Raw genomic sequence first — 23723 nt, forward strand, 5'->3', positions numbered from 1 at the left:
GGGGCGGAGCCACCCCCGAAAGGATGAGCCTTGCTTGAGCGGCCAGAGCTGGTGGGGCGGCTGCTCTGGAAAGGGCCCCGCAATCAGAAGGTAGCAAAGCCAGCTTGTGACGAAGGAGTCCAGCTGACCCCAGGCGGTAAGACCAAGGGGTCCAAGGGAAGGAGGCAGGGCCTGAAACCAAACCGACTGAACAAGCCAAGACTTCGGTATTTTGCCAGAGGAAAGGGTTAAACGGTTTCCAAGGTAACGGATCAGGAAGCGCGCAAGACGTTCGCCGCAGGTTCGTAGGTCAGCCTCGAGTTTAAAGCTCCCAGGGCTGTGCGGATTCTGGCCAATGGAGAGGCCGCCTCCAGGTCACGTGAGGCGAAGGCCCGCTCCGCTTGCTGCTGAGGAGCACGTGGGAAGGTTTTTCCTTTTTATTTTTTGCTTTTTTAAAAGGCCGCCCACATTTGCGCGGGCTTGGTCACAGGGTTCTTCTCGCGAGAGGCGCGCCACCCTCTCGCGAGAGTGAGTGGGAGGCGTGGGGGTTAGGTGGTGTTGCGGGCTGGAGCTGCGGCTGCGGAAGCCGGGTGGGCAGGGCGGGGGCGGGCCACGGGGCGGGGAGGGGGGAGGGCTGGGGGCCAGTGCGGGAGGGGTGCCCGCCTGCTCTGCAGCTCTCGTGACCGGTCGTTTGGGGCTGGTGATATGCCTGTGAGCTGCGGGGGCTGCGGTTCTCAGGTGAGCCGAGTGCGGGTCCGCTCGTGGCGTGCGCTGCCGGTGGCGGCGGGGTGTGCGGCCCGATGGATGGAGCGGCCCAGTTCCGGCGCCCCAGCCCTCCGCCTGCCCGCTGTCCTCGCTCTGACTTCGGGGCTGCTCGGCGCTGCGCTTTCGTTGGGCGGTGGGAGGAGGGCGGGAGGAGCGGGGCGGAGGAAGGAAGCCCCAGGCACCGGCCGAGGGGGAGGGGTTGTCCAGCGGCTGGAGAAGAGCCTTCCTGGGGTCCAGAGTGGCGCGGAGCTGCAGTCCTTCGACTGACAAGTTCCGTTTCCATCCCCAGGGTGGGCTCAGGGCCGTGTTCCCTCGGTGCGTGATGGGGCGTGAGCTTAGTTTGTGGTGCGCGCACCGGAGAGTGTGCAGCAGGCGGAGGTCATTGCACTTTGTCGCCGAACAGGAGCATCCTTCACTGTCAGAACCCTAGAGCCCCGGAACAAGGCGCAACCCAAGCCTGTGACCGAGATGGAAGGCGGCAAGCGGCTCCTCAGACTGCCGGCGTTTCTGTTTTCTGGCAGATTTTCTCTAAGGCTGTTAGTGGCGTAAATGCTGGCCATCCGTATTCCGAATGGCTTGAGTATACGTCTATTATTCTAGGCTCCTGAGCTCCTTTATAAAGAAACAGATATGACCAAAGTATGAAAAACGTTGACAGAATGACTATGGGAATAGAATCTAAACCACCACCGTGGTATGACTTGGTAACAGTCCTTTTCTTCTGCTTTCCCTGTCCTCTCAAAGCCTTATTAAACTGAAGGCGATTTAGCTTAAAATGGTAAGGAAATTTCAGGATGAGAAACACTGCTGAGACATCTAATGGCCTTAGTGCAAAGGCGAGTTAAAAATCCCGGTTCTCTTCTCAGCTTTGTAATTATTCAGCCCCCTTGCAAAACATGCAAGCTTTCCTTAGTTTCTTCCCACCTTGTTAGGGATGTTATAGTGATTGATACTGATTTTGATATGCGTGGAAGTATTCAGAAAATAACAGGTACTCGATAATGCAAAGATGGTTTTAACGTCTTATTTACCATTTTAGAGTAAATGAAAGCACAGTTCTCTGCATGATTAGTGACATTTAAAATCGTGCAATTTAATGAGTCTTTAAATATTGTTAACATTTTCAAGTAATACCCTGGTTTTCATACTTATCATGTTCCTTCTAGAAACACTTAGACAAGGGTTGTTCGTGCATTTCACTTTGTAGCTGTAACAGAGCAGTGTATGGGAGATCAAAGAATGCAGGGCAGTGGAACAAATGGGTTCCCAAACTGAACTGGTAACTAGTGATTAGTGTATGTACCCACATAATTGCATTCTTGATAAGGACTAATGATATGTCCCAGTTGCTGAGGATATGGTACTTGTCTAAAGACCCTGAATCACAGTGAGAAATTCTCTAGCTTCTGAGATCCTTGGATAAGTCTAGAAGCTGAAGAAGTCCTTTGCCTATAGAGGCTGGAAGGATAGTACGTTTTATCTGTATAGGAATTTAGCTTCTGGAAAAGGAAATTAAACCCAGTCAGATGATACATTATTGCTCATTTTTAGCGAAGTTTTCACTTATAGTCAGTGGAGTTCTATCTATACTTGGAGAAAATTTGAAAAACTTAAGAAATGTCATTTTGAGAATGGGAAAAAGAGACCCATCTATATTAAAAAATTTCCCTCCCGTTCCATATTGGCAAACTGATATTCAGGAACAGAAACTTTTTGTTTTCTGGTCTTTGGCAAGGGTTTTGAGCTTTTAGGTGGTAAGTATTAGTTTTGTCCTGCTGTTGAAAGGTAATTGAAGTAACTTTGGGTGGGATAATTATTTAAGTAAGCTGAGTTCTTTTTCTGTCAAGTCTGCCTTTTAGTAATAAAATCAGCCACTTGGAGGGAACAAGGTGTGGTGGCAGGTTAGGAAAAGATACCAGCTTGAGTTAAGGGTGTATAAACTGGTGCCATGGGGAAAGGAAAGAAAAATACTTTATCAGTTTAAAAACAGACCAAACAGGTACATATGTGCTCATTATGCCATCTTTATATATAAAAGTTCACTTTATTTTAACATATTTACTAGAAGTTAAAGCATTTGAAATACATCGTGGGGCAAAAGTAGGTTTACAGTCGTTCGCATGGAAAATATTACAATAATAAATAATAATACAAGAATAAACTACTTACAAATGTAAACCTACTTTTGCCCTACTCTGTATACAGATTAGAACTTGGCAGGATAAAAGGAGAAAAGTTAACATTTTTGGATTAATCTGAGAATGTTTCATGGGAAGAAATAAATGATGTAGTGGCCCGATACAGAGAGGATGTTTACTTGAGGAAAAATGAGGTATAAAGAGTTTGGGTTTTGGAATCTGGCAGATCTGTTAATATTGCTGAGCCTCTTTTTTCTTGTCCTGAAAAGAGTTAACATACCTCAAAAAGTTATTGTGAAGCACATAGTAGTGGCCTACTTATGTTTTTTTCTCTGACGTCTTTTAATGGCTTGAGGATTATTTGGTTTCGAGGAACAAAACCCCATTTGAATTAACTTACTTAAAAAAGGTGTTTGTCAGACAATTGGAGGACTGCCTCTGAAGTCTATTGCATGCGGTCCACTTCAGCTCAGTGTCCTGGGAACCAGCAAATCTTCAGGGGGTTAGTCTTCCAGTTTTCCTCTGGGAAACATGGTCTTATGTCTCTGCTACTCTGTTATGTCTGTTCCAGTTTTTTTCAGATTGTCCCTCTCTTTAAAGCTTTTGGTTTCTGCTTCCTCATAACTTTAGTCTGCATGAAACTTTGATTTGTCATGGGGCCAACACCAGATTCACTTTGATATTGCAGTATGGTTCTCAACAAATACCTCTGTGTCTTAATTCTGAATTTCTGAAGAGAGAATTCGATTGGTTAGGTACCCACTTCCAGTCCAGTTGGCTGAGGTTGAGAGAAGATGGGAACGGGAAAATGGATGGAGAGGAGACTTAGGTGGGTATTACAGTTTGTATTTTTTTTAGACTGGATACTTAAAGTTCTCTAAGAAAGGGATGTGGGCAGGGGGGAAATGAAGGGTACCACTGGTGTACTTAATGTCCTGCAGTTTTGGGTTTTCCCCCTAGTATTTCATTGAATTTGCTTTAAGCTATGTTGTCTTTCAGCACAGATTCTTCTAGGTTGTGTGAATTTGGGCAAATTGTGTAACTGTTCTGTGCCTCACTTTCCTTATATGTAAAATGCATATGATAACAACGACTTCTGTTTGAGAAATATGAATTCTCTTTAATAGCATTTAAACAGTGCCTGGCTGGCACAGTGTAAGGATGCATGATTATTACTGAGTGCATACTCTGGCAGGTACTTCTACAGTATTCAGAGATAAAAGAAGATCATTTCCGACCTCAGGAGTTGAGAAGTCTAGTGATGATTACTTCATACTTAAAATGATTTCTAGGCTTTAATGACCCTGAATTCTTCTAAATCGACCTCACCTGCTTTTCAGACTGCTGCTTATTTGTGGTTCTTTGTTTACCTGCCCAGCAACTCTTTCTTGTCCCCTTGGATTCTCTCTTGATCCTCTGTTCTTTCCCAGTCTCCAGGATCAGCTTTCAGGCTCCGTATATGCAGGTGATTCCTAGAGTAACATTTCTGCCTCTGACCACTCCAACAAAATGTGTATTGTTAAGGTGCTTTTTGAGTGTTATATTGACATCAAACACTATCCATTTACCCTAAAATTGGCAAAGGTGCCACTTTTCTTCTAGCTCCCTAACCTTAAAATTATCTTTCACACTCTTTTTAAATGTCTTTTACATCTTGTCAGTTAATGGGTTCTGCAGGGGCTTATAGGATGCCTCTTATGTGCCAAGCACTGGACCATCTGCAAAGCAGATCTATGCATTCTTCCTGCTACTGCCAGCTTAGGGTAGAGCCTCATTACTATTTGCAAGAGCTGCTTAAATGCCTTTTTAGCAGTATAATCTTTAAGTCATGGAGTCACAGATGCCACTGATAAAGATAAATGTATTCTTCACTTAAAATTCTGAACATAGTTTTTGGTTAAAAATAAGCTTGTAGATGGGGGTTCTGTATAAGATTAACAACATGATTTCAACTTCTAGGCAGCATATTCATATTGAAAGCATAGCCTCAAGATTTAAATACTTTTAAAATTTATTTTATATTATTATTTGAATATTTTTTAAAGTATGTTTTTATTGATTTTTTAGAGAGAGGGAGGAAGGGAGAGGGAGAGAGAGATAGAAACATCGATGAGAGAGAACATTGATTGGCTGCCTCTTGCATGCTCCCAACTGGGGATTGGGCCCACAACCTGGGCATGTGCCCTGACCAGGTATCCAGCCAGCGACCTCTTGGTTCATGGGTTGATGCTCAACCGCTGAGCCACACTGACCGGGCTTAATTATTTATTTTTAAAGGGGATTTTAAAAAAGGAGAAAATATCTTTTATATTACCGTCATATTTACCATTTTGGGCACTGTATTCCTTCATTTAGTTCCAAATTTTCATCTGGTATTTTCTTTTGTCTGAAGAATTTCTTTGAACAGTTGTGTATTCTGATGATGGTTCTGGTGATGAATTCTCACAACATTTTTTAGTTTGAATAAATTTATTTTGCCTTAATTTTGAAAGATATTTTCTTTGTGTATGGGTATTTTTATCAAGTTGACATTTTTTCCCTTTCATTACTTTACTGATACTGCTCTTTTGTCTTATTTTATGGCTTACATAGTTCGTGATAAGTCTTCTGTTCTTCCTTGTTTCTCTGTATGTAATGTGTACTTTTTTCCGTTGGTTGCTTTTAAAATTTTCCTCTTTATCACTGGTTTTCAGCAATTTAATAATGATGTGTGTTGGTGTGGTTTTATTTATGTTTATTCTTCTTAGGGTTTATTGATCTTCCTAGGATCAGTCATTTGATGGGTTTTCATCAAATTTGGGAAATTCTGTGTTATTTTGTCTCCTCCCCCCCTTTGGAACTGCAATTAACAGTTGGAGTGACTCACTGATACTTTTTTTGTTATTGTTGTTTGTGTTTGTTTCTTCTCTCTCTGCTTCATTTTGGATAGTGTCTATTGCTGTGTTTAGTCTTATGTTAATTGCATCCAGTGTGTTTTTCATTTAGTATATTTTCTCATCTCTAGAATTTTATTTTATTTTTTTTATCCTCACCCGAGGACACTCTTTCATTTTTTGTTCAGATAGAGTAGGAGGGAGAGAGAGGAAGAAAGAGAAACATCTACGTGAAAGGTACACATTGAGTGGCTGCCACCTGCACCACCCAACCAGGTCTGGGGACACACTGCAGCCGAGATACTTATCCCCAGCAGGAACTGAACCTGGGTCTCTCTGGACCGCAGGCCGACGCTCTAACCGCTGAGCCAAACCAGCCAGGGCTCATCTCTAGAATTTTAATTGGGGTCTCTTAAATCTTGTATTTCTCTCCTTATGATCATGTTTTTCTCTTTCTATTCAATATATGGAACACATGTATAGTATAGTTTTAATGTCTTTTCTGTTCATTCCATCATTCTGTCATTTCTGGTATACACTTATTCTATTGACTTTTTTCTCCTGGATATGGATCAGATTTTTCTCCTCCTTTGCATACCTGGTAATTTTTTATTGCATGCCAGGCAGTAAGTTTCATGCTGTTGCTTGCTTGATTTTGTTGTATTCCTGAGTGTTGGATCTAGTTGGGGTCCATAGTTAGGGTAAAGCTTTGTTAGTTAGGGTAGGTCCCAAACAGCATTTAGTGTACTGCTGACTTAGTCCCCCAAGTAACACAATTTGTTCCGGAGAAGTTCATCCATTGCCCAATATATTGCAAAGTTTTTTCACTCTGGTTGGTGAGAGTGCAAATTATTCCAAGGCCTGTCTGACTTCAGGTATTGTTGGGCCTACTGATCTTTGGTAGTTATTTTCCCAACCTCAGTTACTTGGCACAGGTCAGTATTGAGCCAAGGACTCTAGAGGTACTCATCTGCACATTTCTAAAGCTCTCACTCTTTCTGAGCTCTCCCTCCACTGCTCTGTCCTACAAATTCTAGACACCTTGGCCTCCCCAAACTCTGATCTCCGTCTCTGCGCTAGGCGAGACTGCCAGACTGTTTGGCTTTCCTCTCCTTGTGTTGTGACTTGGAAGTAGCCAGATCTAGTCCCGCATTGCTTGCTGTCTAATGTTTGAAAAACAGATGTTCTATATATTTTATCTTGTTTTGTTGTAGTTACATTCAACAGAATATTAATTTTTAACACTTGGCCATTTGGGATTTCTCAGAATGTATACTGGAGTATTTATTGTAAATATTTTCCAAGTATTATAAAATTAGAAATTATTGTAAAGTCTTAATTGTATTTTCTTAAATACATTAAATGTATCCATTTAAAAATTTAAAAGAATACTTTGCCCTTTAAGATGGTTTACTATTAATTGAGCAGATGTTTGAATGGTTACTGTGTTAGAATGCGTATCTACTAAAACACTTGTCCTCAAGGACTTCAAACTAAGAGGGAAGCATGCAAGCAGTGGCACCAGAGGGGTAGAGAATGGACCACTTTGGGAGCATGATGGTGGCTACTGTTTGGGCAAGGAAATGAGCCAAGCCTTCCTCAGGGAGGGAGCCCTTGAACTGATGCATGAAGAGACAGCAGTGCAGCTGATGCAAGAAAGGGTAGATCTGAGGGACAGTGAGGTGGAGGAGCGTCAGGACTTAGTGTTTACTAGATGTGGTAGTCTGTAGGGATTGAGGGAAAGGTTGGTTTCTAGCTTGGCTTACTGGCTCAATTGGTTTACTGACTCAGAAAATGCAGGTGGTGATTGTTTAGAGAGAAAATTTGATTCGGTTTTTGAATATACTAATTTTGGAGTAATTGGCATATTTAGTCAGAAGTACCTAACAGAAAATTGAACATAAGGAACTGAAACTAAAGTGCAAGAAGTGTTCTGAAGATATACATACATATTAGGGAATTACTTGCATAGTAAAAACCAATGGTAGAGATAAGATATCCTTGGAAAACTAAATAGAATGAATACCAAAGAGGACAAGATTGGAAGTTAGAAAATACTGGTATTTGAGTAACAAATTGTGAAAGGATTTAGGAAAGGTGACTAATGTAATGACTAGAGAGACATATAATTGTTTTTCAATCAGGAATAATAGGATACTTGTTAAAAATAAAGATTTCTGGTTCCCATGTAGACCTGAATCTGAATCTTTTGGGTGGGGGTGGGTGGGTAGGGGAAGATGTTAGAAATAAGCTGGTCCTTGTGTGTACTGAAGTATGAAAACCAGTGCAATAGGAAGGGAGTCAAGATAGGACAGTGTTGTTGATGGAAGACTAGGAAGGTGTTTCAGACCACGTGGCTTAAATCTTGCTATAAAAAGGCCAAGAAATAGATGATGCTCTCTTGAACATTTCTTAGGCCAGAGGAGAGGAAGAAAGACTTGGGAAAAATTTTTTTATTATTATAAAAGAATGTTTGTACATACAGAAAAATAAAACACACAATATTGCATCTGCCCAGATAAAACCAATGTTTATACCCATCTAGTATATGTTCTCTTTTATATTGCACATAAAAACACACATGTAGTATTAAAGATTTTACACAAAATGGGAATAATGTGAACATGTGGAACCTGCCTTATTTTACTTAATAATCTATCATCTTCCCATATTATATGACCTTTTATAATATTAAAACAAAAACTTAGTTGTCATGAGTGGTCACTATCATGAATTTAGTCTGTATCTGTCATATCTCGTAGGTATGTGCAAATGCACACATGGATGCGTCAGAGATGTGTCTGTAATTTTTTTTAAATCAACAGTAGAGAGCACACTACAGTGTTCTGTAACTTGTTTTTTCCATTAATGTTTTATGGACATGCTGTCGTACCAGTACGTATTGATCTAACTTTCCAACAGCTGGGTAATAGTCATATGAATACATTATAATTTACTTTAATTGGTGGACTTCTAAATTATTTTTAGGGTTTTATCTTGTTTTAATAAATATTCTTTCATATATATCTTTGTGAATTTTTGTGAGTATATATGTAGGATAAGACATGAAGTCACAGGATCAAAGAACAGGTATAATTGGTTCAAAGTGTTCTATATCTCTCTTTTCTGTATCCTTTATAGTTGTTTCTTTAATTGCTTTCATGTTTTCTTTTGCATTCTGATGGTTCCTTTTTTTTTTTTTTCCTCCTTTGTTGATTTTAGGGAGAGGAAGGGAGCGGAAGAGAGAAACATCGATGAGAGAACATTGATTGGCTGCCTCCTGCATGTCCCCTGCTGGGGATTTGGCCCACAACCTGGGCATGTGCCCTGACTGAGAATCCAAGTAGCGACCTCTTGGTGCATGTGTTGACACTCAACCACTGAGCCACACTGGCCGGGCTCTATGATAGTTCTTAAACTTCCTTGGTGTTCCAGTGTTTCTGGCAATATCTGTTCTGCGTTTTTGCTGTTTCTAAGGTATTTCATAGTATTGTTTTTACAGTGATACCTCGGTTCTCGAACGCCTCGGATTTCGACCAAATCGGTATTCGACCAGGAGATTCGAGAAACTTTTGTCTCGGAATCCGAACAAATATTTGGAACTCGAACTTCCGAGATGAGCCGAGTTGAGCCGAATGGCGTTCATTCGGCCCAGCGCGCCTTGCTTGCGGCATCAGTGTGAGTGCAGAGAGAGAGTCACGCTTTGTGGAGAGAGTCACGCTTTACACTGAATTTAACCCTTAGACATACTGTACACTTTTATTTCTTGTTGAGACTTATGTTTTTCTACATATTATATACAAATTAGGCCAGTAAATAGGCATTTTCTGGGGCTTGGAACGAATTAATCCAGTTTCCATTATTTCCTATTGGGTTTCATTGCTTCGGTTCTCGAACAATTTGGTTCTCGACCGTCCTCCTGGAACGAATTATGTTCGAGAACCGAGGTATCACTGTATATCCTTTGTCTTTCCTGAGCTCTGGCAGCTCACTTTTGACTTATTTGCCTTGTCCATCTGTATTTTCTTGTCTCTGATCTGCTTTTTAAAAAATGATCTAGGTTCACTTTCATTTCTTCGACTATAGAGAAACACACTTAGTGTTTTCCTGTTTAGGACTGTTGTTTTTTTCACCCAGAATAGGCCACAAAGCAAAAAAGCATGAAGTGAAAAGTTGATTATTATAACACAAAGGTGTCCTAGGGGAAATACTGTATTTTTGCTCCTCTTGTGAAATCTGTCTAAAACTGCATCCTTGTCCTGGCCGGTTTGGCCCAGCGGTTAGAGCATCAACCTGTGGTTCACAGAGACCCGCTAAGGGCACGTACCTCGGTTGCAGTTTGTCCTTGGCCCTGGTTGGTCGTGCGGGTGGCAGCCACTCGATGTGTCTCTTTCTCGTCGATGTTTCTCTCTCACTCTTCCTCTCTCTCCCCCTCCCCCTCCCCCTCTATTTGAATAAAAAATGGAAAAATGTTCTCGGGTGAGGATAAAAAAAAATTAAATAAATAAATAAAACTGCATCCTTTTGCCCTGGCTGGTTTGGCCCAGTGGTGTCGGCCTACAGATCAGAGAGCCCCGGGTTCGGTTCCCGCTAAGGGCACGTACCTTGGTTGCAGTTTGTGCCCGGCCCTGATTGGGGTTGTGTGGGTGGCAACCAGTCAATGTGTCTCTTGCACATCGATGTTTCTCTCTCTCTCCCCCCCTTCCCGTTCTATCTGAAGATAAATGCAAAAATGTCCTCTGGTGAGGATAAAAAAAAAATTAAAACTGTATCCTTTCTAATTATATAAAATGGTAAAGAAACCTTACTCTGTTACTCTTTCCCCCATCTGTGTTTGCATCATTTCCAAAAGTGATTTTTTATTTTTCTTTACCAGAAGTGCAAGTCACTTAATCTCATGTTGGATTCACTTTTATGGGCCGTTGCACAGATAATCTCTGATAGATTTTTTTTTTCTTTGTGGGATAATGTCTTACTTTATTTATTTATATTTATATTTTTTGGTGAGTGCACTTAGGGTGAACCGAACCCGGGACTCTCTGGTCCACAGGCCGACGCTCCAACCGCTGAGCCAAACCGACCAGGGCTACTTATTTTTATTTTTTTGTTAATCCTCACCCAGGATATTTTTTCATTAATCTTTAGGTAGAGTGGAGGGGAGGGAGGGGAAGAGAGAGAGAGAGAGAAACATTGATGAGAGAGTCATATTAACCTGGGCCGGGGATTAAACCTGCAACCCAGATACTACCCTTGACCGGAAATCGAACCCATTACCCCTTGGTCTGCAGGCTGATGCTGTAACTGCTGAGCCAAACCGGCCAGGCCTGTTTTACATATTTTTAATGTTAAACACAAAGTAATGGGGTAGGGTTCAGTAAATGTGTTTTTCTTCAATGAGTGAAGCAAAGTGTAGATGTGGAATGAAATTTAGTTGTTTTTTTTTTTATTAATATAAGTTCTCAGTTACTACCTTGGAAGTAAATGTTAAGTTTTGGGTGGCATGATATTTGTCTGGATTTTTTTTTCTTTCTTTAGTGTATTCCGTCTTATATTGGTTTTATTTATTTAAAAAACTGTAGAGGCCCATATTGGATTCTATTTTGCTTTGAAAAGAGTGTTCTATCTAGGTTTGCTATTCAGGAATATTGTGGGTAGACTGAACTGGGGTAGCTTAGAGATGTCAGATCTGGGATGTATCTCAGCACCCAGGCCTCCGCAAGCTCAATGCAACTCTTTCTTCTTCCTCAGTGGGACATGGCGTGTCACACCTTCAGGTGAGCAGCTCATCTGAATAATTGGTCAGTTTCTTTCCTGGTGAAGCCTCCAGTGAGTTAGTGTTTAATCTTTGCTCATATTGACTCTAGTCAGCAGCTGCAAAGGTAATTGCTTTTTCCCATCTCTTTTCTCAACTCCACCCTTTCAGGAGTCAGAGAAAGTAAAGATGCTTTGTGTGCCTCTCCTGTCTGCCCTTCCGCATTGTTTTTAAATACCTGCCATTGACATCTCAGGAATGCACTCTAGGTCATTCGGTCACTCTCTTTTTTTCTGGCATCTTGAGTGCTTATTTTTCTCTATTATAAAGTGTGATATGAACAGCTTTTCAGACCTTTATACACTAAGAGGAGAGGTTACAAACTTGGGTGTTAGAGTTTGAAGATTTGGATTTGAGTCTTAGCTCTACTGCTTGCTGTGTGGGATGGTACGAATTGCTTAATTTCCCCTTGCCTGTTTTTCTCATTGTAATTGGAATACTACTCGGCCAGTCCTAAGGATTAAATGAAATGTTAACGTAATATCTCAGCAAAGCACTTGGTGCTTTATAAACTTTAGTTAGAACCGTAGATGCTCCAGAATCATTGTTTCCTTTGATGATTCCCAGATGTAGAATTGTGTGTCATAGGGTAGGAATATTTTCAGGGTTTTGACATGGATTTCACAATTGCCCTCCAAAAAGGTGGTGTCAGTTTACTCAGGAGTTGAGTTTGAGAGTTTCGCTTTTCTGTAACCCTTGTGTTGACCTCTACGTGACATTTGAGGCAAGTCCATTTGCCCCTAAGCGTTTCTGGCAGTTGAAGAGAACTCTTTGGGAGAGAAAAGAGAGTAAGTTGGCCTGGGACAAATAAAAGGATTATTTTCTTTGGCCACATAAATCTTTACACCTTGTTTTGATAATTTTGGCCCTCTTCTTCATTTTTCTTCATATATAAATATTTTAATTTTTCTCTGACATATGTTTTATGGTTTCCAAAGTACCTCCTATAAATTTTCCATTTGATGCTCACAATAAACTTGCTGGGTAAGTTGGGTTATGTATGTATCGAGGAAACAGATCCAGAGATATTGCAGTTTGCCCAGAGGAGACAAAGCTAATGAGAGGTAGAACGGGAACACAAATGCTACTTTTCTGAATCCTGGTGTATCGCTCTTTATCTTGTGCTTTTGGGACCTCTGTTTCCTTTCTTACAATCCTACTTCAGTCCCAGTCATTGGTCAGATTTCATTGTTAGAGAGACTACTAGGATTTATCTTCATTCAGAATAGTATATCATCATAATTCTTTTTCTAAAAATTAGAATCTAGTAATCTGTAAAGGAAGGTGTGTCCCCCACACACACTTCAGTTTTACCTCTATAGTATAAGAATACAAAATTAGAACTCCACTCAAGGGTGAGTGTGCTTTTGGCAGTTCTGATGGCATTAGGTTGAAGTTTGGTTTTTCCATATAAGTCTCTTTATAATATTTATATTAATAACCACATGTTTTTAAAATTTCAACTAGGTAATTCTTTTTTTTTTTCTTCAGTCCTCACCTGAGGATGTGTTCATTGACTTTTTTTTTTTTTTTTTTTTTTTGAGGAAAAGAGGGAGAGAGGAAAAAACATTAATGTGAGAGAGAAACATCTATTGGTTGCCTCCTAAATATGCCCTGATGGGGGATCGAACATTGAACCCGAAACCTAGGTGTGTGCCCTGATTGGGAATTGAACCTGTGTAACCTTTTGGTGTATAGGATGACGCACCAACCAGAACTGAGCCACCTGGCCAGGGCAATTAGGTAATTCTTTATAAGACCAGTTTCATTGAAACTTATTAACCATTTCTTAAATCTTTATTTATTCAAATTTTTATTTAGTGATTTAGAATTCAATTTCCATTGCCATCCTTTACTATCATAAAACATTTTTCTGCTTTGTTCTCCCCTTTGTCCATATCATCTAATGCAAGTACATTTTGAGTGAATGAATAAGTTACTGTGGTCAGATGTTGATATGGAGTGGTTAATGCTGAGTAGATTTAAGCTCTCAAAAGTATTTTATTAAAGCATTGATAAAAAGTTAGGACTTAGCCCTGGCTGGTTTGGCTCAGCGGTTAGAGCGTCGGCCTGTGGTCCAGAGAGACCCAGGTTTGGTTCCTGCTAAGGGCATGTACCTCGGTTGCAGTTTGTCCCCGGCCCTGGTTGGTCGTTCAGGTGGCAGCCACTCGATGTGTCCCTTTCACATCGATGTTTCTCTCTCTCTCTGTTCCTCTCTCTCCCTTCCACTCTGTCTGAACAAAAAAATGGAAAAATGTCCTTGGGTGAGGGTAAAAAAAAAAGTTAGGACTTAGTTTTAGAGGGTCTCCCAAGGGGTGTGAGTACATGTGTGCATACATGTGTTTTAAGTGCTATTTATCATTGACTTTAGATTTATTTTTTAACTCTAGTCATTGGTATGCTGTTAAGATTACTGTATGAAGAACTTGTTTTTGTTTATCTAATTTAATTTGATATGTTCAGATATCACATTTTTATTTGTATATTATCAAACCTATCTGCCCAAGAAATAAGAACGTGTAGAGCATTCACAGTTGCTTTAGGGATAGAATGACTTTTGAGAGACAAGAAGGCTGGAATCTTTTTGTGATATTCTCTATATTAAATTTTTTTGTTGTTGTTGTTAATCCTCACCCGAGGATACTTTTCTATCGATTTTTAGATAGAGTGGAAGGGAGGAGGGAGAAAGGGAGGAGCAGGGAGAGAAACATTGATGTGAGAGAGACATATTGACTGGTTGCCTCCTGAGAGACCCTGACTGGGACTGGGATCCAACCTGCAACTTAGGTACCAGCCCTTGACTGGGAATTGAACCTGAAACCCTTTGGTTCACGGACTGACATCGTAAGCCCTGAGCCAAACTGGCCAGGGCTCTGTATTAGATTTTAAAAGGTTTTTCAAATATGTTTTATTGAGACTTTCAAATATTTTCTTATTGCAATAAAAAGGGAAGTGAGATTGATAAACTACTTCATAATAATTTTGAACCTAAAAATAAAATTTTTGTAACAATTTGATATCTTGTTAAGGTACTAATTGTAACATATTTTTCAACTATTTATGTTGGAATTGCTAAGTAAATTTTTGTGGCTCAGAATTTTTTTTTTTTTTAAATGAATGTATTTTAGAAGTTATTTTAGGGCAAAATGCTTGCCCGAGTCTCTAAAGTTAATAAATTGTTTTCTTTTAATATGTATTCTTTAGGTGTTTTATAGATTAACTCTTCATTCATCACATGCAACGGCAATATAGCTATGGCGACCTTCCAGACTCTTAGAAACAGCCGCATGAAGACTAAAGCCTCTGTCAAGAAAGTAAGTTCTCTATATTAGATTCCTTTCAATGATTGTTTGGTAAAAATGTTGATCATTTTTTTTATTAAGCAGTTATGATATTTTTGTTTTTAAATTAATCTCATTGAAATTAGTAACATTAAAATACTGCAAAGATTGAAATGTATGACAAAAGTGAATGAAAATAATGAATCTTATTTCCTAAAGATCGCATGCCTCTCATTTTTTTCTCAGCAGATAGTTTTCTGTCTTCTTTGCAATATAAGTATCAGGTGTAAATTTTCTTACAGATCTTTAGCTCTACGCCAAAGTTTTACTTTTCTTCCTCCCTCCCTCCCTCCCCCCCTCCCCCTTCCTCCCCCTTGGGCTTGAAGGACTGAAGGCTGTGGCATTTTGGTGGCTAATTTGCCCTGTTGACCACTTCTCTCTCCTTGCCTCTCTTTCCTTTTAAGGAGCCTGTACCACCAGGGGGCACACTTTTTATGTCCACTTTGCCAGAGGTATTGCTGTCCAGATGTGTTGGAGGGCTTCCACCTCCTGCCTTTACGGATACGGAGGATGCTGCGGTCACTTTCCTCTCTCACTGGTGCTTTCTCCACATTCATTCATTCAGTAAATATAAATTTGAGTATTGTAAGTCAGGTCCTACACTACGTATTAGATAATCAGTAGTGAGCAAATTTCTACTTTCTGTAAACTATAGTGTATTATACTTTTTTTTTTTAGCAACAGGACTCATAGGTTTAAATTAATAATTAAATTATACTGATTGCTTTGTATTCATAATTAGAGCTAAGAAATATACATACAAAATATAATAATGAACTAGTGACCTTGTTCTTCTTTTTTTTTTTAATCCTCACCCGAGGACATTTTTCCATTTTTTGTTCAGATTGAGTGGGAGGGGAAGAGAGAGAGAGAAACATCGACGTGATAGGGACATATCAAGTGGTTGCCACCAGCACGATCCAACCAGGGCCGGGGACAAACTGCAACCAAGGTACATGCCCTTAGCGGGAACCGAACCCGGGTCTCTCTGGATCGCAGGCTGACACTCTAACCACTGAGCCAAACTGGCCAGGGTGTGACCTTGTTCTTTAAGCATAACACTACATATCTGTTCAACTCAAGTTACTAATATGAGGAATTAGGCCACAGCTGAAAGTTTGTACTATTGTTTTAAAAATATTTTTTTTTCTGTATTGATTTTTAGAGAGGAAGGGAGAGGGAGAGAGAACATCAATTGGCTACCACCTGCATGCCCCCCACTGGGGATTGGTCCTAAATCCTGGGCATGTGCCGTGACTGGGCATCAATCTGGCAACCTCTTGGTGCATGGGTCAACACTCAGCCACTGAGCCACACCACTCGGACTGTACTATTGTTTTAATGTCTTTTGTAACTCAGCACATTATCTATACTAGGTACAAAATAAAGATTTGGTTTGAATTCACTTGAATACTTGGAAACTCTTTCAGATAAAAGTATATGAATCCAGCCCTGGCTGGTTTGGCTCAGTGGTTAGAGCGTTGGCCTGTTGTCCAGAGAGTCCCGGGTTCGGTTCCCGATAAGGGCACGTACCTCGGTTGCAGTTTGTCCCCGGCCCTGGTTGGTCGTGCGGGTGGCAGCCACGCGATGTGTCCCTTTCACGTTGATGTTTGTCTCTATCTCTCTCTGTTCCTCTCTCTCCCTCCCATTCTACCTGAACAAAAAATGGAAAAATGTCCTCGAATAAGGATAAAAAAAAAAGTATATGAATCCAAATATTATATACTGTTTATATGTGTGTGTTATGCATACACTATAGCACTTTTGATGTCTTTCCTTAGTATGGCTGAATGACAAAAACTTTTCCTACTGGCTAATGTGGAAATTGAAAGGTATACTTGAATTCTCTGGATTTCACTTTACTTTGCATTAAAGATAGGGGTACATTAAATATTAGGAATCAAGTATTATGAAAATCAGAGCTATATACTTTCTACTCTGTTAATTTTTTAAACATATTATTATGAAAAATTTTAATCATATTGAGAAGTTAGAAGCATAGTACACCAACACATAAACTTGCATACCAAATACCAATATTCAACAGTTGTTAATATTTTATCTTATTTGGGGTGTGTGTGTGTTTGTATATTTACTTTTTGGCAGAACCACTTGAAAGTTAAAGTTTTAATGTCTCTTTACTCCTGAACACTTGAACATTCTTCTCTCAGGAATAGCAGCATGCTTCCATATAACAGTAATAGCATTATCACATCTAAGAAATTAAATATAATTCCCTTGTATCTAATACCCAGCCATACTCAGATTTCCTTTATTACTGGGAAAATGTCTTTTATAGTCCCTTCCCCAACTCCCATTTTGGATTCAGTTTAAGCTCCAAGGCCTTAGGTTGCACTTGATGGTTATGACTTACTTAAAGTTTCTCCTATTTTTATTTATTAAAAATTTTAAATTTTATTTAATTTTTTAAAAAGTAAACATAGCACAGCTAGTATGGCTCAGTAGTTGAGCGTTGACCCATGCACCAAGAGGTCGCTGGTTTGGTTCCCGATCGAGGCACATGTCCAGGTTGTGGGCCCAATCCCCAGTGAGGAGCATGCAGGAAGCAGCTAGTCAGTGTTCTCTCTCATCAATATTTCTATCTCTCTCTCTCTCTCTAAAAATCAATAAAGAGAAAAAATTAAGAAAAAAAGTAAGTATAACCTCAAGATTTTATTGTCTTCATAATAAAACGAAAGCCAAAGCTTAGACCTGGATCTTGAGGTCCTTTCTTTTCTTATATTCTCCTAGTTCAAAATGCTCGAATCTCTTAAAGCTAGCATTCTCTTAAATCTGCAGTTGGGCTCAGCACATTCAAGGATCAGTAAAAATTCTTTGTAGTTTTAGCCTTTTCTGTAAAATTGACAGCTTGCCCACCATAGCTACTCTGTTTCCTGTCATAATGCTGCTTTCCCAGGGTGTCCAGAGAATCCTTGACCTTCTGATACTGTGTCAACGTGGGGTCTTCTATTGTGGGGTCATGTACTTCTTGTACTGTGTCACTTTGTGGGGTGGTGCATGTCACACTTCTCATAGAAAGTCCAGCAGTTTTAGCAATGTTCACTGTGTCTGTGAGAGTGCTGTTGGCATGGAAAAAGTCAGTCTCTCTTCCCCCCCCTCCCCCTCTCTTATATATTTAAGACTGACTTCTTGAATAGACTAGGTCATTTTTTTGAACAATGTTCCACACTGTATTTGTCTAGTTATTTTCTTACAGTGCTATTTAACTTTTTCTTTCTCTTCTGTATTTCATATAGACTAGAAGTTAGGTATAAAGGATTATTTAGATTCAGGTTTGACAAGAATACATTATAGGGTGATTTAAGGACAGAATTTCAGATTTTCCTATGTTCAGCAATGCAAAAATCGACCAATTGAATAAGGTAGTAACTCCATTTTCTGTTTTGTTAATTAGCAGATAATCCTTGGTTGTGTGCAGATATCTTGTTTTTTCCCCCAATAACCTTTCATCTAATATTTTTGGCATTTCTTGATGACCCTTTTCTGAATTTGTTTTTTCTTGGAAGTTGCAAAATGGTGATTTTTCTAATTTTCTCTCTTTTTTTCTTTACATTTATTGGCTGACATTCTTCTTAAAAAATCTTAGATGAACTATGATGTCTAATATAAAGGCAGGGTAAATGCCCTTTAATTATCAATTTTCAGAGTAATTATTTAGTGGAATAATAATTCAGTGGTGGCTTGTGAGTTTATTCCCCTCACTTATTCATTTGTTTATTTGTATTGCTCTGGACTTAACGGATTTAAAAAATTCTGCATTTTCTCATCTTTTATTTATTTATAGTCATTTATTCATTCACTCATTTCTTTATTTCAAATTGCTCAAATTTTTCCAAACTTGGTCCCTGGGAGCCCCTGCAAGCTGGTACTTATGTCCTTTTGTCTCAGACTGATAATTCTTTTTTTGTTTTAAATATGTTTTTATATTTTAGAGAGAGAGGAAAGGAAGAGAGAAACATCTATGTGAAAGAGAAACATCTATTGGCTGCCTTCTGTACACCCCTTACCAGGGATCTAGCCTGAAACCTGGGCATGTGCCCTGACCAGGAATTGAACTGGGACCTTTCAGTCCATGGGATGATATTCAAGCCACACTGGCTGGACTCAGGCTGATAATTCCTGAGTTGCTTCCTTGTTTCTATTACAACAGATTGACCCCAGTTTCACCTTCTACTTTCCCTTCCTCAGACCTAGAATTGGCTATTTCTCTAAAGAACTCTAAATAATATCCAGAAACCATGATGTGGGAACTAAGAATAGGAATGTTCGCCCTGGCCAGTTTGGCTCAGCGGTTAGAGCGTTGGCCTGTGGTCCAGAGAGACCCGGGTTCGGTTCCCGCTGAGGGCGTGTACCTCGGTTGCAGTTTGTCCCCGGCCCTGGTTGGTCGTGCGGGTGGCAGCCACTCGATGTGTCCCTTTCACATCGATGTTTCTCTCTCTCTCTCTCTTCCTCTCTCTCCCTCCTACTCTATCTGTACAAAAAATGGAAAAATGTCCTCCGGTGAGGATTAAAAAAAAAAAGAATAGGAATGTTCAGTCCTGGCCAGTTTGGCTCAGCGGTTAGAGCCTCGGCCTGTGATCCAGAAGGATTCGGTTCCCACTAAGGGCATGTTCCTCCCCGGTTGGGGTCGTGCGGGTGGCAGCTGGTCGATGTGTCTCTCTCTCACATTGATGTGTCTCTCTCTCTTCCTCCCTCTCTACCTCCCACTCTATCTGACGATAAAAACAAAAATGTCCTCTGGCAAGGATGAAAAAAACAAAAAGCAGGAATGTTCATTGCTTCTTCAGTGTCATGAGTTTATATTGATAATTCAAGTTCGTATTTCACATTCTGATTTTTATTTTTAAGTTCATTATGTTTGTATCTTAACCTGAAGACCTCCATTCATTAATGAAAACAGAATCATTTAAAATTTTGAATACTTTGAAGCCCACAGAAAAGTTGGGGGAAGAAAAGTACAATGAGCCCCACATATACTTTTCACTTAGATTCTCCCTCTGAACATTTTGCCACAATCATGTTGTCTGTGTGTTTGTACACACTCCCACATACATGCACACATACATACATACATACCCACTTCCCTTTTGTTCATACATGGAGACCCAGGAAAATCTCAGAGACTGAAAAGTCTACCTCTGTAAGAAGAGGTCAGGGAAAGACTGAAGAAAGAACTAGGTCACTCCAGTCCAGCAGTTAACAGAATTTATTAAGGGAAACATAGGCTCATCTTGGGCTGTGGCAAGAGGAAGTAGATAATCTCTGTGATGCTTGGTAGGCACTAAAGAATTATGTAGAACAGGGCAGGATGGATGAGGATACTGGACTGGTCCCAAGTAAGGGAAAATGCCTTTCATGTTTGTCTGGGCAGGTTAGTGGCCCGATTTAGGAACCAGCACAACATGGGGTGTATGGGAGTCAGATGTCTCTGAGGGGATTTATGGGAAGCAATTTCTGGTATGGCCAGGATTGAATGTAGCTCAAGGGTCCAGTAGCAGTCAGTCAGGAAACAGTCTCTCCTCCACACTTTCTGAAACCGTATGAGAGTAGGCTGCAGACATTATTTTACTTCTCTTCTGAGTATGTCAGCATGCATCTCTTAACCACCCCTCAGAAAACCATTAACTCAGTAACATGATCTATGTAACATGCTGTCCATAGACATATTTCCCTATTGTCTCAAATATCTTTGTTACTTTTCCCTTGCCTCTCATCAAAGATCCAGTCAAGGTTCTCACTATATATTTGAGTATTGTGTCTTTGTGGTTTCCTTCAGTCTAGTCCATTTCAATGTTCTAGGTTATTTTCTCATGACAGCACCTCTTTGGAAGTCTGGTTGTCTTGTAGAACATCTCCATATTTGGAGTTCATTTGTTTTGCCCTGTTACTAGGTTTAGCAGGAACCCTGAAAGGTGATGTGGTCTTTCCACTCTGTCAGATCAAGAGATGCCAGGCTTGACTAGGTAGTTAAGATTGTGATAATCTGCAATGTAAAGACACATAATCCCTTTGTAATTATTAATAAGTGATCTGTAGAGTGATTCTGTGAGACAGTGTGAGTATCCTGTTCCCCAGTAATTTTTAATCAAGTGGATTAGGATACATTGATGTTCTTTTCTTAAATCAGTTATTACTTGGGAGTTACAAATGGGATTTTCTAATTTTGTTTTTCTGTCTATAATTGTTAATCAGCATTCTTAAGTAAAGAAGCACTCTTTCCCTACTCCACCCTTTTATCGTACTCTTGTAGGTTTAAAAAAACATTTAGTTTTTATAATGTTATTATTTTTATTCTTTTAATGTCCAAATTGTCCCAAATTAGGCCAGAGGGAATTTCTTTAAATTGGCTTCCGTGTTCTTTTGAAATGACCTAGTTAGTCTCTGGGCACCTCCTTGGCATTCTGTTACAGTAAGATGTTTCAGCCACACTTCATAACTTTCTCTACCTCTGACCTGGAATTAACCATTTTCCCAAGGAGCTGTAGTTCTTTTTATTGGTACATGGTATTTACAAACCAAAGTCTGGGTGCTGGGTGTGCTCATTGTTACTGAAGGTCATTGATTCTATAATCTTTCAGTGGAAAAATGTAGTGCGTATACTTAAAGAATCTTGAGCTCATATTGATAGTTACATTCAAATTTAACTACATTTTTTTTCTTAATTGCTTTGATTTCATAGTTGTATCTCTTAGACTGAAGATTTTCAGTTTATTAAAATTAACACACATTTATTGAGTTCATATACAGGGTGGGGCAAAGGTAGGTTTATAGTTCATATGGAAAATAATACAATAATTAATAAATAATGATATAAGAATAAACCTGTGTTTTTAGTGTACTCAAAACTGTAAACCTACTTTTGTGGTTTAAACCCTGTGGTATGTGAGGTATTGAAATGTAGGGAAACAAATTGAGTTAAATACAATTTTACAGTCTCTGGCCTCAGTAATTTGGTTTAATGGGTAGGAAAGACAAAAACATAATGAAAACAATAATTATAATGTGATATAGATGAAATTATCTTAATGTGCAATGAATACAGTAGGAACTTTGAGAGAAACTGTTTATAACCAAGGGATGGGAACATCTTCACAGGTCTTGGGATGGGTAGGATTTCTACAGGGGAAGATTGGTGAATAAGGATAGTTTGATAGAAGAGCAGATCAACAAGTCAGCAGAAGGAGAAAAGCCCAGAGACTGAAAAGTAGCAGGAAATTAAGAGTCTATTCATGTCTGATTATAATACTCATTATTTTCTTTATGTAACTTTTTCCTTCCTCTGGTACTTAGTATTTGTGACATCCTCTCCTGCCAAATCTGGAATGCCTTCCCTCACATCCATCACATAGCTGCCTTAAGGTCTCTGAGAAGCCTAATTTGTGCTTATTAAGTCTTTTTCCCCCCATAACCGTCTTTACTATGAGGGTAATCACTGTTATTAGCATTCCTTACTATAGCTTCCACAGCATCTCACTCCTTATATAAATTGTTGCTTCTGTTATGTCAATGACTTAGAAATCAAGTATGCAGTCTCTTAGGTTTAAATGTTGGGTAAGAGTAAGTGAATGCGGTGTGAGGGCCAGGTGGTCTTCCAGTAGGTTGAATGCCTTGGTTGTGGTGTGTGTATGTTGAGTATATGGAACTGTATTTAAGCATTTTTTTTCTCTTACCTGAATTGAGTTCTGCATTTATCAAAAGGTGTATAATATTCCAAATGACTATTAATTGGAGAGTTATTCTCCATTTAAAACTAGAATATCTCCTAGACGTTTTATTTTGTCTTAGAATTAAATCAATTAAGAATATCTTTTATTTTCAGAGCTTCAGTGAAGATGTGTTCCAGTCTGTAAAGTCTTTATTACAGAGTGAGAAGAAATTGTGCAGTATATCAGCAGAGGACTGTTTAAAGCAGGATGAACATGCCAGTTTGACTGAGGTTTGAAGTATTACTCTCTATACCCTTCCCTAAAGCACAGTGTGTGCTCATGCACTTTTATAGAACTGCATTCCTGTTTAAAATACCTAAAATGTTTACATATTAATACAAGTATAGAAGTACCTGTTTCAAATACCCACTAACATAATTGTCATTATATATTATAATGAGCACATTTAATTCAATGAATAGGCATTATTAACCACACATCAGACAAGACAGTGCTGTATTAGATGATTCCTACTATATTCAATAATTAGTGCTTTAACACTGAAATTTTTTACTATGAAACATGAAATACATACTTATTTTTTAAATCGTATTTTAGGTTGTTAGTTTTCTTGATTGTTTAAATTCAGTACTTTGTGTTTTTTTAACAATTTTTTTTCTTCTTTATTGATTTTAGAAAGAGAAGAAGTGAGAGGGAGAGAGAGAGAGAAACCTCGATGAGAGGAAACATCGATTGGCTGTCTCCAGCATGCTCCCTACTGGGGATTTGGCTCACAACCTGGGCATGTGCCCTGACTGGGAATCGAACCAGCAGCCTCTTGGTGCATGGGGTCAATGCTCAACCACTGAGCCACACCGGCTGGGCTAAATTCAGTACTTTGATTCAAAATGAAAAAGTAATGCTAAATTTATTTTGAAATTTAGATATTTACTACTTGAAGATAAGATACACCACTTGCTCTCCTGTTTTGCTCTACATCAGTATTTCCTATCTTTGAATTTATACTATAAAAAGGAATAACATTTTATTCTGCAATATAACCATAGTCCATTAATACATTTATGATGTCAAATAAGAGAAATAGGGTATTAGGCCATTGAATCTGAAAAATGAGGTATTAGGTTGTT

General features: G+C 39.4%; 1 protein-coding gene across 5 annotated transcripts in view; it reads left to right on the forward strand.

The window, feature by feature from the left end:
* Positions 1–209: 209 nt before the first annotated feature.
* Positions 210–23723, forward strand: part of AKAP11 (A-kinase anchoring protein 11) — a 55453-nt gene continuing 31939 nt past the window's right edge. For 2 of the 5 annotated variants that reach the window (XM_036249831.1, XM_036249833.1), the window contains exons 1-4: positions 210–243; positions 14772–14881; positions 15313–15446; positions 22749–22865. In XM_036249831.1, the coding sequence (XP_036105724.1) occupies positions 15375–15446; positions 22749–22865 (189 nt within the window). In that variant the 5' untranslated portion in view covers positions 210–243; positions 14772–14881; positions 15313–15374. Of the gene's footprint in view, positions 244–610; positions 718–2947; positions 3712–14771; positions 14882–15312; positions 15447–22748; positions 22866–23723 lie in introns of those variants that run through there. The other 3 variants (XM_036249829.1, XM_036249832.1, XM_036249830.1) reach the window with 2 other exon arrangements.

Source organism: Molossus molossus, unplaced genomic scaffold, assembly GCF_014108415.1.
Source record: "Molossus molossus isolate mMolMol1 unplaced genomic scaffold, mMolMol1.p scaffold_m16_p_9, whole genome shotgun sequence".
In the NCBI taxonomy this organism is placed as follows: Eukaryota; Metazoa; Chordata; class Mammalia; order Chiroptera; family Molossidae; genus Molossus; species Molossus molossus.